General features: G+C 33.2%; 1 protein-coding gene across 2 annotated transcripts in view; it reads left to right on the top strand.

Moving 5' to 3' along the window:
* The window catches only part of LOC123698983 (tyrosine-protein kinase Src42A), a 51423-nt gene that overhangs the window by 13143 nt on the left and 22981 nt on the right, over positions 1–15299 (top strand). Inside the window, exon 1 of one of the 2 annotated variants that reach the window (XM_045645824.1) lies at positions 8469–10283. The exons of the other annotated variant lie outside the window; for it this stretch is intronic. Within the exon in view, the coding sequence (XP_045501780.1) occupies positions 8704–10283 (1580 nt within the window). The 5' untranslated portion in view covers positions 8469–8703. Of the gene's footprint in view, positions 1–8468; positions 10284–15299 lie in introns of those variants that run through there. 2 annotated transcript variants of the gene reach the window in all.

The following is a 15299-nucleotide window of genomic DNA, read 5'->3' as shown; positions in this document are numbered from 1 at the left end:
TCCGTGACATACCTTTGTAATCATTATCAAATGTAGGTTAAGGCTCTTCATTCGTTTAATCACCTCAGTGTGCTTCTTTGTTATGCCTGAAATGGGGTTTGTACAGAGCTTTTGTGTTTTTTAATGTATTTCGTCAGAGTATTGTCCTGCCTTTATGTAAAAATATAATTTATTAATTTATTTTAAATACTATCAATTATACAAAAGCTAAAAATAATAACAGAATTAAGTTTCAGTGCAAATAAATAAATTTCTACTTGGAATTTATCTAGATATATCTCTGCCGTCCTTTAACTAAAAAGCCGTTAACCCTCAAATGGTCAATTTTCAGTTTTAAATGTAGGGTGACAAAGTTCAAAATTCTCTATCTTTCTGTCTAAGAATCATGTCTCTAGCATTAATAGATAAAGAGATACGAAAATATTGTGAGCCGTTAAGTAACACAATTTTCGGCGATTCCATAACTTAAAAGCGTCTTACCAACACTACTTCGCTAAATTTCCTTTAAAGTACCTTAACTGCCAAATTTAATAATATTTTTTTAGCTTTTTACTTGACTAAAGGCACGTCATCAGATTATACTTGACTATAGGGACGCAAACTGACTATAACTGCTTTGTGATATGCTTTCATATAACGATTCCAATGGAAATCCTTACCTTATTTGCAGTTACTCGCCCTTAACGCTTTTTTAGTTAAGTAAATTTATTTAGGAAAAATTCTAATTACACTTTTTTGCTTAGCTAAAAGGCAGCTAAGCCTTATTTTGTAGCTAAAAGGCAGTTATCAGATTCTGGTGATACATCCGTTTTGGGGATGAGTGTGATGCTGTAATGTTATCGCTCCTAAGCAGAGTACCGATTGCTTTTGATTTTCTTTTACAAGACGTATTGTTTCTGATCAGGTTTACTAAGTTTTATACAATCTAGCAGCTAAATTACGGAAAATATAACAAGTCAAAGTTACGAAAAAGGATATAGAATTATAGACAGTCTGTACTATTTATTAATGATATAATTTACCCCTTGGGTGGAATTAGTAATCGACTGTCAAGCAATGTACTAGAGATGGTGATACAAAAATTGTTATGAGTATACTACCTTTGACCCGCTGGCGGGGAGTCCATTTTGCCACTATTTCTATTTTTTCTTTTCTTTATATTAGATTATAAAGATTTGTATTTTTTTACATGGTAGCAAATAAAAGTTTTTTTTTTCTACCTCCTGCTATTTTCCACATATTCTGGTATAATATTCTTTTTGGAACCGTATGTTCTGTAATTTTCTGAATGTGGATGAAAGAGTCTTCTAAAGTTCTAATCATTTGATAAGCGGTTCAACATTAATTATTAAGAGAATCCCACATGTAAGAGCTTGAAGCCCTATTGAAACCAGATTTTTTTTCAAAAGCCTCGTGCACAAGTCTTAATATTTTTTCAGAAAACGATTTGTTTAAGCACATTGTTTGTTTTCTTATTTGTACTCACATATCCGTGACTTGTGTGATGGCTTATAATATTAAAATAACGTTATAATTGCAATTCTAAATGAAAATACGGTTCCAAAAAGAAAAGCGAGACGATTTATTTCAATCTTAACCCCTTAATGAGCCTCTGTAATGAAATATAATTAATAATTTGATCAAAAACTTAAACCTAAAAGCTTTTGATCCTTTTCCTATCCATTGGTTGACCTAGGGGATGTAATTCCCGAGAGCAAAGCCTCAGACAGTTGCAAATTTTTAACATAAGTAAGGTTAAAATTTAGTACAACTATTCGAATCGTAGTACAAAAGCATCCAAAAGCCCTTAACCGCTGATTATAAAGTTATTGAAATATAAATTAAACCGAAATTCATAGTTTAAAAGCAGGTATAGTAGCTTAACGACGTTTTAGGTAAGCATTTTATTAATAAATTAAAAAAAATCGCAAAATTAAAATAAAAATACTATATTACTTAGCTAAAAAGTCGCTATGGTATGTTAACGGCCGTCTTGTCCAGAAAAAAGTTAAATTTTTCAGATAATATGCTGAGCTAAACGAGAAAAAGTGAATTAAAAAATAAATTATAACAGTGTCTGGTTAAAAACTATTATTTATATATAATATAATTAAATGTCGATCGATGTATCTCTCAATAATTATTCTAAGTGTCTTAATTTTTACGAAATAACGATTTCCGTGTTTTTCGTCATTTACTCGAAACTCACTTCGTTGGCTTAACGGCTTTCTAGTTAAAGGAGGGCAGATCTAGTGACGTAAAAGAGGCCATAGTAATGTTGCTCTTCAAAGGAAGTCCGGGACCGACATTATCTATGATAACACTTCTTTCTCTAATTATAAAGCTATTATCACAGATCAGATATAGCAGATAATGTATATGAAACGACGCGCCGACACAAATGTGTAGTTTTCAATCTAAGGGTATTTGAATTCCATCGATTTTCCTCATTTAGGTTAATGAGTTCTGTTATCAATGCATAAATTAAAATCACACACATCGCGTACAAATTTTCAGTTTATGAATAGGTACGTATCTTTATGTACAAACAATTAATTTCCGTTAAATATATTCCTCACTGAGTAATTAACACTAATGAAGATTAGGTCTACCTATACGACGAGCGCAAACCGCAAGGTAAACTAGAATTATTTCAAATAAACTTTTATGTTTATTTTTAGATTAAAAGCTAAACGCGCGGTCAATCCGTGTTTTATGTAACAGCGTCGATCGGGTGCAACAAACTATTCATTAGCCGTTTATTCTTAGCGCAGATAGCTTCAATGTGTGCTATAATTGTCTATTTTCTCTCCTATCTATCTCCTAAGGGCATTGCGATATACTTTGTTTATCGCTAAGGTGCATTTTGTACTTTTTAGTCGTTTTGAGCGCTGGAAAATGCGGATCGCAGGACATGCGCAGGCGCCGACCAGTCGCGACGCAACTTTCTACGTTCGCGTCTAGAACGCGCTTAAACCGTAATCAGCAGATTGACGTACTTCGAGAATGTTGAGACAGGCAAATTGAGTTGCATATTATGCCGTTATTAATTTTCATTGCACATTATATTTAAATGTTTTCATTAGCTGATAACATTGCATTTCCAACGGTGCGTTTGCTTTCCGCTTGACGCCGATTTATTTGCGTAGGACCTATTATTGTTGCGACATTTTATACGCCATGTTATGTATGTAGTAGTAGGTAGCACTTGTAAGGTTGTTCTGTTAATTGATAAGAGGAAAAACCTAGCATGTGAAAATGTCGTATAAAATTTCCCAAACGGTATCGAGTTACTTTAACGCATTCGCTGAACAGGATAATTATTTAAATAAAGATAATATATCTTTATTACCTTCTATTAATTATTATTAATGCTTGGTTTATGAAGGCTTGTTACTTGATTTTAAATAATAAAATAATAATCGTGAAAACTGTAGTAGCTCTACGTCTACAGTAGTTACCTAATAAATGATTCATACATATTATAATACCAACCACCTAAATTGATTTTTATGCGGTGTTATTCCTCATGAAATTCATGGTTAATCTCCGATATGGAAACAAAATTAATCGATTACCGCTTCGTCAGTAGCCAGCTTTACTTAGTACACAGTAATCTTACATAATAAGAATATGTTTTTAAGTAAAATGCATATATATACTGTATAATTTAATTCAACTTATAAAGAAATGGTTCTTATTCGTAAGCTTTTTTTATTATGATACATTTCCTTGATGTTATGTAAATGAATATTGAAATGCTTTTAAATTCTTGTAATAAATAACGCTAATACACATGTTATGTATTGGCGACTTACTGTCTGTACATATTAATTACAATTGAGTTCATCGTATTGGTATGTTGTTTAATAGCTTCCAAGTACGTTGTAAATATTGAACAGTTTCATTTATACCGTAATTATTAAATTTTTCATGCTAAAGTTTCCTCCTAACGCTTAACCTGGTTCCATTGCAGTCTTTGTTTTGTAAAGGGTACTTCATGCTGCTAGGTGTGGTGGAGCGAGGTGAATGCACCCTTTACTCTTTGTTCCGATATCGACGTTCCCTCTTCCCTTTTCGGCACCCCTATGTAATGTCGCCGTTTGGCTTTTATGTTCTTTATCTGATTGGTGTATAGGTTTTATGAGGAGATACGTAAAATATTAAACTGCTATGGATATAAAAGTTGTCATCTAAAAACAACAGTGGTTAAATATTACGACAAGCAATAGGTATCTATAAACATATATCAACACCATCTATTAAATAAGTTTAGTATGTTTCTGTTATTTCTTTCCTTTGTTAGTACTTTATATGTATCGCTATTGTCTTACGAAACGCCTGCACAGAAGCGCAGTTAAAGCTCCACCAGGAAGTAAATGACAAACAAAAAACAATCAATAACATTTTCTTATCTTCGATAGATAGTGATACCACTTATTAAAGGTATGTGCGATTAATGTTGAGAAAAAGTGAGCGTCGTGTATTGGTCGGTGAGGCGCCGAGTCGTGGCGCCAATGTCTCGGCGTTGACTGTTTCCACGAAATTACTGTGCTAGCATTGGCTGACATAAATATGCACTGACAACCACTCAAAGCATCGTTGTTGTGCTGACAAGTAATTTCTATCAGCCAATTATGTTTAACAGCACCCTTTGTGTTGCACTCTCGATGCACATACAATGCCTGCCCAATTTGGCACGGTCAAGTTCACGTATGATTATTGCCAAATTAATTTCCGATAACTCGAACTTGAACAGTTTAATCAGCTATATGCGATTAGGATTTTCCTTATGCGTAAAATTATGGCCATGGTTTTAAGAAGTAACTTGACGTGGGTTTCAAAGAACTACTTAACATTGATCCTTGTCCGTAAGTTTACCTACCGTATTCGAAGAAACTGGTGTTTGAATATATGTACATCATATAATACCTACTTAAACACGAAGCTTTTAATATCTAGAATTTATAGCACATATTTATATTTTGTAATGTTTATACCAAAATTAAAGGATTTAACAGAATACACAAGATCCAGATCAGATATCGATACATTCCTCCAAAATAACTATATTATTGAAATTCAACACTCAATAATAATTTTACACAAAATTAAATACCTAAATACTGAAATATAAAGGAAACTTTAAGAAAAGTTCAAAAATCGATATAACATCAAATTACTTAGTCAATCTTTAGTCACAGTAGCTTGCACTGCATTTGGTAAGCCGAGTTTTTAACTGGTACAAAGATAAGCACCAATAACAATTGAACATATTTGGTCCGTTAACGTTACTTGACCCTAAAATTTGTTAAATCTGTTGACCTGATTTTAATATTTTACAATAAAATGACGTGACCTTTGTAATACAATTATCTATACATATAATAAATCTGTAGAAGGGTCAATTCTGTACATTGAAAATATTGAAAAAATCAATAGCAGGGGGTGTTACTGGATCGATACCAAACCCAAATATGTGATTAAAAAATTTTTTGTCTGTCTGTCTGTCTGTCTGTATGTGAAGGCATCACGTGAAAACTAGCGGTTCGATTTCGATGAAACTTGGTATAATTATACCTTATTATCCTGGGCGTAAAATAGGATACTTTTTATCCTGGAAAAATACGTAGATAAAAAATAATCTTAATTTTTCAGTTTTATCCATAGACGTTGTTCCGTAGAACCGCGAACACACGTTGCGTATTATTATAGGTCTAGCCGTATTTGGGAATTGGGTCCAATAGATATTTATAAGATGTTATTGTCAGAGGTACTCAAAATGGAGAAATACCCCTTCCACGCGAAGACCGACATCCGCGCGGACGGAGTCGCGGGCGGAAGCTAGTCTATAATAAAAATCTAAGAAATGATAGACATGTATCATAGAAGAAATAATTGCGTAGTTAGGTAAGCTGTAAGTAGGTATTCGATGAACAATCTTAAATTTATTTATGACGTTACACATCACAGTAATTGCCGTAATAATGTATAGAAACTACGAATTATAATTTATAATAAATTAAATGGAATCGAGAGAAAAATGTAGAATTTTTCCATCAATGAAGAATATTCTGTAATTTTATGGCACGATTCTAAGATTATTGGAAAATTCTTTTGTTCGATTTCAAGGTTTATATAACTTGATATAAAAGTTACCATAGGCTGTAAGTCGTATGAGCAGCCTACGGCTTTGTTACAGTGCGATACCGGGCAAAAATATCTTTATCCTTAATCCAAGTTTCTGTAGCATATACCTACAGCAAATCACAATATCTCTAGTATTTTTTTTAAATATTATGTACAAACAAATATATCTTTCGAAATAGTTTACATCAACACAGACTACTCAATTAATTTAGTTCAACGAACATTTACGTAATTTATTCCGTCATAGAAGAAGAAAAGGTAATTACTAATGTCTTTTCAAATAAATTATGTAAACCCAAAAAAAGAGAATATATAATATCAATTCAATAACACCATGACGTACAATTTTTTGGGAGTGCATTTTCCTGCCGGCGGGCCACCCCAAAGTTCCGCTAAACAGAAAGTTGTTCTTCGAAACGCTTTTGCTCGTTATCACATCTCTGAGGCCGTACGGTGACGTCGTTGTCGTCACTGATATTACACATTGTGTTGTGTGTATCTACGCGTGACGCTAGATCCGTTGTTTCAAATGTTCAAGTCACCTAATTAGTATTACGACAATCATCGCCAAGACCAAGTATAATGTATAAAAAAAAAACTTTTATTTTTCCTATACAGCCTCACAGTAAGGAGTTAACCTAAGTGACGGATTTTCACGAAGGTTATCTGCCAACACTTGATCTGATTCCATCCGAACGACGATATTGCCTCAAGTGCCTCCTTCCTACCTTTCAGTTAGAATTCATGTGTTAAAAGTCTTTGTCTTATACTATCCTTTGTACTTAAGGTTTGCTCTATAAAAAAATTTCCAAAATATATTTTAAAGCATTTAAGTGCAGTGTAAAGTGTGTGTGCAAGTAATACCTAATTAAGACAATAATATCAAAGTACGTGAACGTTCGTTTATCATAAACGTACGTAGTTTTTGTTTTACGTCAGCTTAATTCATTCACGATGTATCAAAGTAAAGCTTTTTTATATTATTTTGAATCCGAATTGGATAATGAACTTATTATGTACAATGATAATTTGTTTCGTTAATGATTAAAATACGAGAATCGAACCTGTTACAAATTATCCAACACTTCTTAGCTGTTACGACCTCCTACAATTGATCTTATTAGAAGCAAAAAGAGTACGTAATTAGACAATTGCTTACGTTTTGTTATTGAAATTATACATTAAGCCTTCAATCATAATAGTTGGATGTTCCTATAAGGTTCATTAAGTGTTCGGATAATTAGTATCTGATTTGTTTGTGTCAGTTACGAGTTGTGCATCCTAAGGTGCCCCGGCGCCAATCCTAACTGTTGAATGGCATTCGTGCATAAAGTTAGGTTTTATTTCTACACTACGTAATTCTTGTTATTCCGTTCTTAATTGCTGTTAAAGCTAATTGAAGCTGATTCTTAGATACATGCACTTAAACCAACAGTTTACTGATTAGATATTATCAATTATCATCAAGCATTCTTTGCACTTATTTAAACGCTCTTATTGTGAACAAAGCATTATAAATATTATTTCTGAAGGCAAAAGTAACTGCAGTGTTAATTATTGGCTGGGCATTGCCATTACAGATAGGTTAAAGAAAGAGGTGCATAAATTTATTGAATTGCGCTTTCATCTCGACAGCGACTTGATGGACTGCCCTGACACCAATAGGGCCTACACAAAGAAACCTAACTGTTTGTGACGGGATGACCTAACTCGGACTGAGATGTCTTATTATCTACTCCTCTTGAGTTTGTTATAAATCTTTTTAAAGTAAAATTGCAAGTTATACCTATGACTGTATTAGAAGTGTAACTTATTTAATTTACATAGAGAGTGCGTAGAATACAAAATTCTATTAATCGTTCAGTAGCAATAAACGATGTCCGCGGTTGACGATTGTTTTACAAATTTTGCTTTGTGGTTGTTACGTCTGTAATGCAGATCATGAATTGGTGTACTTGCATATTTTATGCAAATATAGAAAATTTGTGCATAACGTAACATAGCAACACTTCTGGTATATTTTTAACTCTGCGCGTATTTACATTGTTTAAAAATTAAGTATTACTTTCTAGTACTTGCTTTTTTTAGCTTCTGTTCCTCACGTCTATTTTAACCAAACAAATATAAGTTTAAAACATGAGTTAAAATATTTCGAAGCGCTTAATAGGTTACCAATACCGTTACATAATTCGCCCGAGGAGTGCATCAGATGGAAGTTGATGTATGATCAGAAAAGATGGTCGTAAGGTAGCGGGGCGTGCGCGGGCTGCGGCGGTGCGCGTGCGACTCTCACCGTCTTATCTCTCGCGACCTCCGCCGCGACCGGACGCGCATGAAAACCGCGCTCAGCGCCGCTCACACTCGCGTCGCAACGCGCTATGTCGCCCTTTAGACGACTAACTAGTGTATTTGAATATTTAAACTTGTTTTCTTTTAAAAGTGTGGGATGTAGCCCGGAAGCACAACAGTGAATTGTAATAAATATTTTGTGACAAATAATCGAGACTATTTTAACAAATAGGGAGAGTAATTTCTTTATTATTTAACCCGACGATGGTGTCTGAAGGGGCTCTGCCCGTTGTATGGTGTATGCGTGATAACCAACTTGTACCTCACCAGGTATCCGGTGTTAAATTACAAGGTGTTGTCACCGGGGCACACATAGCTGCTGTTACAGACTTTTTACGCATGGTAGCTGGTACCCCTATTATTTTACCCCATACGAGTTTGCCGGAAAATATAGACAATGATGTTAATCAAGAAAAGGAAAACACTACTAGACAACGAAAATTATCCATGCAAGTGGAAGTGCCTTGTGTTTTTCTATCTGAAAGTGCATTACAGAAGGCAAAAAGCCGACATAATTCTTTAGAAGAAAAAAAGGTAATATTTGATAATTCAAATATGAATGATGCATGTTGGAAAAAAGATAATATGTCATTTATGAATTCAACAAATAATATGTTGTGTAACAAAGCTATGATGGAAAAAGATTGTTTAAAAAGGCCTAGTTATTCCGAATCAGAGACAGAAAACATAACTCAAAGAATTACAAGAATAATAGATCTAGATAATTTAAATAACGAAAAATGTAATAACGACAAGGATGTGGAGCCTACTCAAAGGATAACGAGGATAATCGAATTTAAAGATAATCATTTACCTTTACCAGTATCCAAAGACATGGAAAATGAAGTGCCACAGAAAATAACTAGAATAATAGAATTTAATGATAATAATTTATTTTCAACGAATAATGAAGATACTGATGGAAATAATGACCAAAAAATAACGAAATCTACAGATTCTGCTTATCCTAGTATGGCTAAAATAATAGAGATGGAAAATGAAAAATCAAATGAAAGGAGAATTTCATTGACCAGCGAGCGCGAAATTAGTTGCGGGCTTGATAATTGCCATGAAGATATAGCAATGACAAAATTCAGGCCTCTGCAAAGAAGTAGGTTTAGTGTAGATTCCTCGTGCTCCGAAAACTCTTACGCAAATATCGAATCAATAAATAAGAGTTTACAGGATGATAAAAAAGAGGATAATTTAGAACCTATAAATGCGGATCCTCTGTTAGCTACAAAACCAATCATTCGTTCTCGTTTTCGAAGAAAAAAAACTTCGGTTTGTTCCATCGGGTCTTCGGACTGTGATGATGAAGTAGATGTAATATTTAAATCTAAGCCGAAATCTAGTCAGTGGGTGAGTCTGGATTGGATTCCACCTCATAAAGAAGAACCAGTGATAACGCATGTCTGTGATAAAAACGATTTCATATCGAAATGGATTGCGGAACAAAATTCCCAAAGTTCAGGAATTATACCTGATGAAAGAAGAAGAAGCCTGCCTCCTAAATCTAATGAAATTTATTTACAAAACATGAGAAGATTTAGCGATGGTTTGCAAATTTGTAAAGAGGATGCGGCCAGCGATTCACCTGCTACAGTGAAATGGAAATGGCATGATATTGTTAAACGACATCTACAGCTCTTAACAAATGATAAAGGTTTTAGACGACAAAGGGGAAGTTGGATGCGAACAGCCCGAAGATTGTCTCATTCAAACGTAAATAATAGTTTGGATACCTTGCCATTGGATACATATATGAAGCTGAACACAATGCCGTAAGTAGTTTTTTATCAGTACAATACCTTAAACCAAAGAAATTATAAACAACTGTTGATAGAATCGTTTCTAACCATCTGCGCCGGTCTACTTAACTAAGCGTGACTTGTTCGAAACTGGTTATCATCTTTTACTGACGCTCCTACGACTCGTGCTAATCAATTCCGATTTCCAACGTCGTCTAACTTTAAAACTCTTTACTTAACGTGCATTGACATAAAAAATGCACAGGTATTCTCATGTCTTTGTTAATTAGAGGTCGGTGGTACGATTTGTTTAAATAACTGCTAGCAAGTTTTCTAAAAAATATTGGCGGCTCCATAGTTCGTTTTAATAAATATCTATAACATATGAGGTTTTATGCTTTTAAAAAGCTTATTAAGGAGTGTGTGTTACGAGAGCAAGTCTAAAGCACGCACTTCCGCAAGGCCGTCTGATTAGAATGCAGGGAGCTCGCGTCCAAGGCTACGTCTGTGCGGTCGGTCGCTGCACCGGCTAACGTCTTCCTCCCGACAGTTTGGCGATTGGAAGTCAACTCAGGAAGTGAACCACGAAGGTGACACTAACGAAAACTGTATCTGACCCATCGGAAGCGTTTGTGCTTGGAATTCAACACATCCTTTGTTCGTGATTAAATTTTATAGGTTTCCTTAATTCCTGTTCAGAATAATTAGGAAACATCCGACGCATCGCCTTCTGGTATTTTCCAGACATTGATACACATAGTAATCAGATACTATAACAATGTAGTATTAGCTACGTACCATGAGTTTAACCACGAAAGCACGCGGGAAGTACCAGTGGTTATTGAGGCAAGGTATACGGACGTGCTGGTATCGGATTCACTGATCAGCCTTGAGGGTTACCTACCGACTCTAGTTGCACAATCTTTGCGTTCTTGTTTTCCTTTATATATTTTTAGCAATTGCATCTTTAAGATCGTGATTACTAGATAAAGCATATCGTTATTCCATTTAATTTGAATAAAAATCCTGAAACAAAAACGTTACAAATACCAGCGTACAATACTGTTATAGTAATTTAATACTGTTATACTTTTGTCTTCTTAAAGTAACTAATGAACCTTTAACAAAAAATTAGTAAATATTAAACGTGAGAAGATTTTCTTAACAGAATTTTGTTTTGAGTCAGAGAAGTTTCGCAAACACTTTTGTTTGTGAATCGACAACATACGGTCTATTGTGCTATATGTGTAAGACGGGTACAAAGATAACACATCCATTTCAAGCACAATCTTATAACTTTTTAGTTAAAATGTAGACAATGCTGATTAAGGATGTACTGCAAATATGTAAAATAAATCGTTGATACACTAGTATTTCTCTTATCACATTATCACTTAAACACAACACAAATTAGTTGATACATTATGATTTTATCATTTGATTGTTTTTTTATAAATGTGAATTTCAGTTTCCTATCAATATTTATTTCAAAACATCGTGTATTTTGCATTTATCTAAATCATTAAATTGAAAGTGTTGTGAATATTATTATTCAAGTGATTTAAAACGTTCAAAGTGTTCTAGTTTACTATGATACCAATTGATGTGCAATGTCGTAATGCCATGACGCTGTCTATAGTAATTTGTGATACAAATCATGGATACTTTGGTATTCGAGACTGAAAGAAAACGCGTATGGAATAAGAAGTAAATACAACTCTTGCTCTTACGTCCTTTTTCTTCCATAGAATTAACTAAATTCATAATAATATTATGGCAGCAATTCATCCAGTTCACTTTCACCGTATCAAATTATTATTTGAGTACTTAACGCCTCGCAAATTCACAATGCTGACGTTTTTTACGGACTCGACGAGTCACTTTCTAGATCATATACTTTTATTTTTCAATTTCTTATTATCTATCTATTACGTACATTTTTAGTGTAATCTTTTAAGGGTTCTGATTTAAATGTTAAAATTAAAACTGGTATTTCTCTGTTCAAAAACACGTGTTAGAAATTTACTTGCTCTTATCACAACGGTTCGTGGAGGTCGTCTCTTGCGAAAGAACAATGCAACAGGTTTTATGATTTGTTTTTGCTTTTTTACACAGCAACCAGCACTGGCCAAGAAATACTACGAGCCTTTATCGATAATATGATCGCCGTTTTGTTGAAATTTCTTCGTTTTATTCGTTTAAGATTAAAAAAAAAAAATTTATTTCAATTTTGATCATATAAACTTTCTTTCTAATAATTCTGTAGGCACTTTAATTCGGTAAAATATATTAGAAGGCATTGTTATGGACATTTGACATTGACATTTTTGGTCTATGGATACTGCAAAGCCTCTGATTGACAAGTTAAATACGATTCATCCGAAAATAAATAGTTATAAACTTAAATTTTGATTCATGGCAAGGACTTTGCTTGAATATCTTTTTATTTCATTGTTAGAAAAGTATAATGACTTGTATAATTTAATATGCTGTTGGTTTCTGATTAATATTGTAGTACACGCTTTTTTTAAATATTTCTGTTCGTGTCCACTACATAACATTCCAACCAGACATCTTATGACGAAACACCGTGTCAAAGCTATGAGCGAGATTATTTTTGCAATATTTTACGCATATTCATATTTCATACTATGTAAAATATTATAGTTGAATTAAAACACGATGTACCTACCCCTAATCATATACATAAATAATTTATTATAATTGAGCATGATTTGATTGTTTTCAACTTATTTATAAGCAATTATTAGATTAAAGTTATTGTATAGCTAGATGGAAAATATTTTACTGTTTTTAGATCATCCAAGGATGCCATACCGGCCTCCTGTATTCTTATTGTATCTTACAAAGTATAACAGTTTGTTACTTCGAACATGAATGATGACAGTAGCTTTTCGCAGTACATATCTGTTGTTTCGCACTACGCATCATCAGACCATTCTTGAACAAATGGCACTCATATTTTACGACTCATTGTGAACTTCGCTAATTGTCACATGTCGATTGCTACATTACCAAAATAATAATGTATGTACTTTGTATTTTGTTTTCCTGTTTACTGATCTATATAAAGGTAAGATACCTGTATTATCACATTAGAGCCTTTGTCAATAAAGAAGTATAAAACGTATGTTAGCTGCGGAAAATTATTAGTCATTTATATAGCGCTTTCCTTTGCAACTAAACTAATTTTAATCAGACATTGTTGTGACTATCCGAGTAATAAAATACCTTTTTTTTCTACCGTAAATGAACCTAACAATTTTTACCTAACAAATTTCCTTTAACCATATCTTCTGATTGTGTCAATTTTAATCTTTACCTTTCTTTATATAAGTTTAATTACACAAGTAATTTGTTTCCTTGAGTTGAAATAAAAATACAAAATCTGTAGTAAACTTCGTAACATAATCATTTTGCACATTGGCCCAGAGTAGTGTAGTAGTAGCACATGGTAGTAGTGTCGGTAGACCTAATAACTTAGTAAATTATGAACGTTAATTAGTGTTGCTCTTTGGCCCTAACATACCATTATGCTGCTATGTAACTGACATCAGCTTCAACAGACACACACGTTCAACTGCATTATTGTGAATAACGGTACCGTTTTTTATCTGATGCATAACCTCTAATCACGCGTCTAATCAATCAAAATGATGCATCTAGCATAACCCTTATATTGAAATGTTACTAACTGAAAATTGCTGTTACATGGCTTAAAAACTTTAAGCAATAGAGCACAAGCTTAACGTCTATGGGTCTATTGGGAAAATCTCATTGCGAATTCACTGTATGCCTTGATTTGCCTCAATTGTTATCCTTATCTTTTATTAATGGGTATAAGTAACGGACAAACGTACGTATATTGTGTGATTTTACCGTTTGCTTATTATGTTTAATGGGGTTTTTGGTTCACGAATCTCCTTTCATCTGAAACCTCGTGCACTAAATAATATTTCAAGGATTTCGGCTCCATATTGAGAACACGTCAAGCCCATTCTTCATAATGACTTAAACTGACCGGGGTGTAAAGCGCACCAATGAAGGAAAACAGTTTGAACTTCTCAATGCCAATGTTTATTGAGTCATCTTTTAATACTATGAAATAAAATCCACTTATAAAAACTTATTAACATTTAAATATTAGGTATAGAAATAATGATAGAATGAAGCTTGATCTTGACTCCAATTTTTTAAATCAATTCTTATTTCTTAGCATATTCTTTAGGTAGGTGTGGTGTAGAAACATTTGAAAAACCCAAAGAATTATATAAAACGAATAAACAAATATTGCGTAAACATCAAATAAATAATACGTATAAATCGTAATGAGTGTCATAGATGGTTAATAACTGGCCATCTATAAAACAAAAAGTGTTCACTTGAACGGAAATCGTCTCACAATAAAGCAAATACAATGGAAGCAAAATGCCTCTAATGCTGGATCATCTTATTGTTGCGTTAATTGCTGTCAATTACAGTAGCAATTAATGCAACTTGACTTTTGTACTGCACGTGTACATGTATGCGTTTTGGCTGTTGTTTTCCACTAATCCTACCATCATTAGAACTCCACGTTTATGTTCATATCCTGAACTGAAACCATTGTCCTTGAAGAGCGTCTGTTAACTGCATTTTTAATTTAAAATCTAGATCTAAATCACAATTAATATTGAAAATAATAAATGATAGATTTGGGATGAAAACATTATGCAATTTGCATATATTTGTGAAATTTTTTTACCAACAAACAGGTTCAGTATTAAAAGCTCATCAAGCCGCGTGTAAAGTTTATAATGAGATAACTCCCAGTAGGCTTTGTTGTTACATGCATAATATAAAAAGCTGAACTTGAACGTGTTTCCTAATCAAGTTCGTGGTAGGAATTAATATGGATATCTAATTAAACCAAGTAATGACTTCATTGTATAGATGAGAACAATATGAATTATATTAATTGCTCTTTACCGATTAATGAACGGAATTTTATAATGATTTCTATTTTTAAAATAATAATTATTAAATAGC

This window comes from Colias croceus, chromosome 17 (genome assembly GCF_905220415.1).
Source record: "Colias croceus chromosome 17, ilColCroc2.1".
Classification (NCBI taxonomy): Eukaryota; Metazoa; Arthropoda; class Insecta; order Lepidoptera; family Pieridae; genus Colias; species Colias croceus.
The sequence above is the reverse complement of the archived record's forward strand: the minus strand, read 5'-3'. Positions and strand labels throughout refer to the sequence as shown.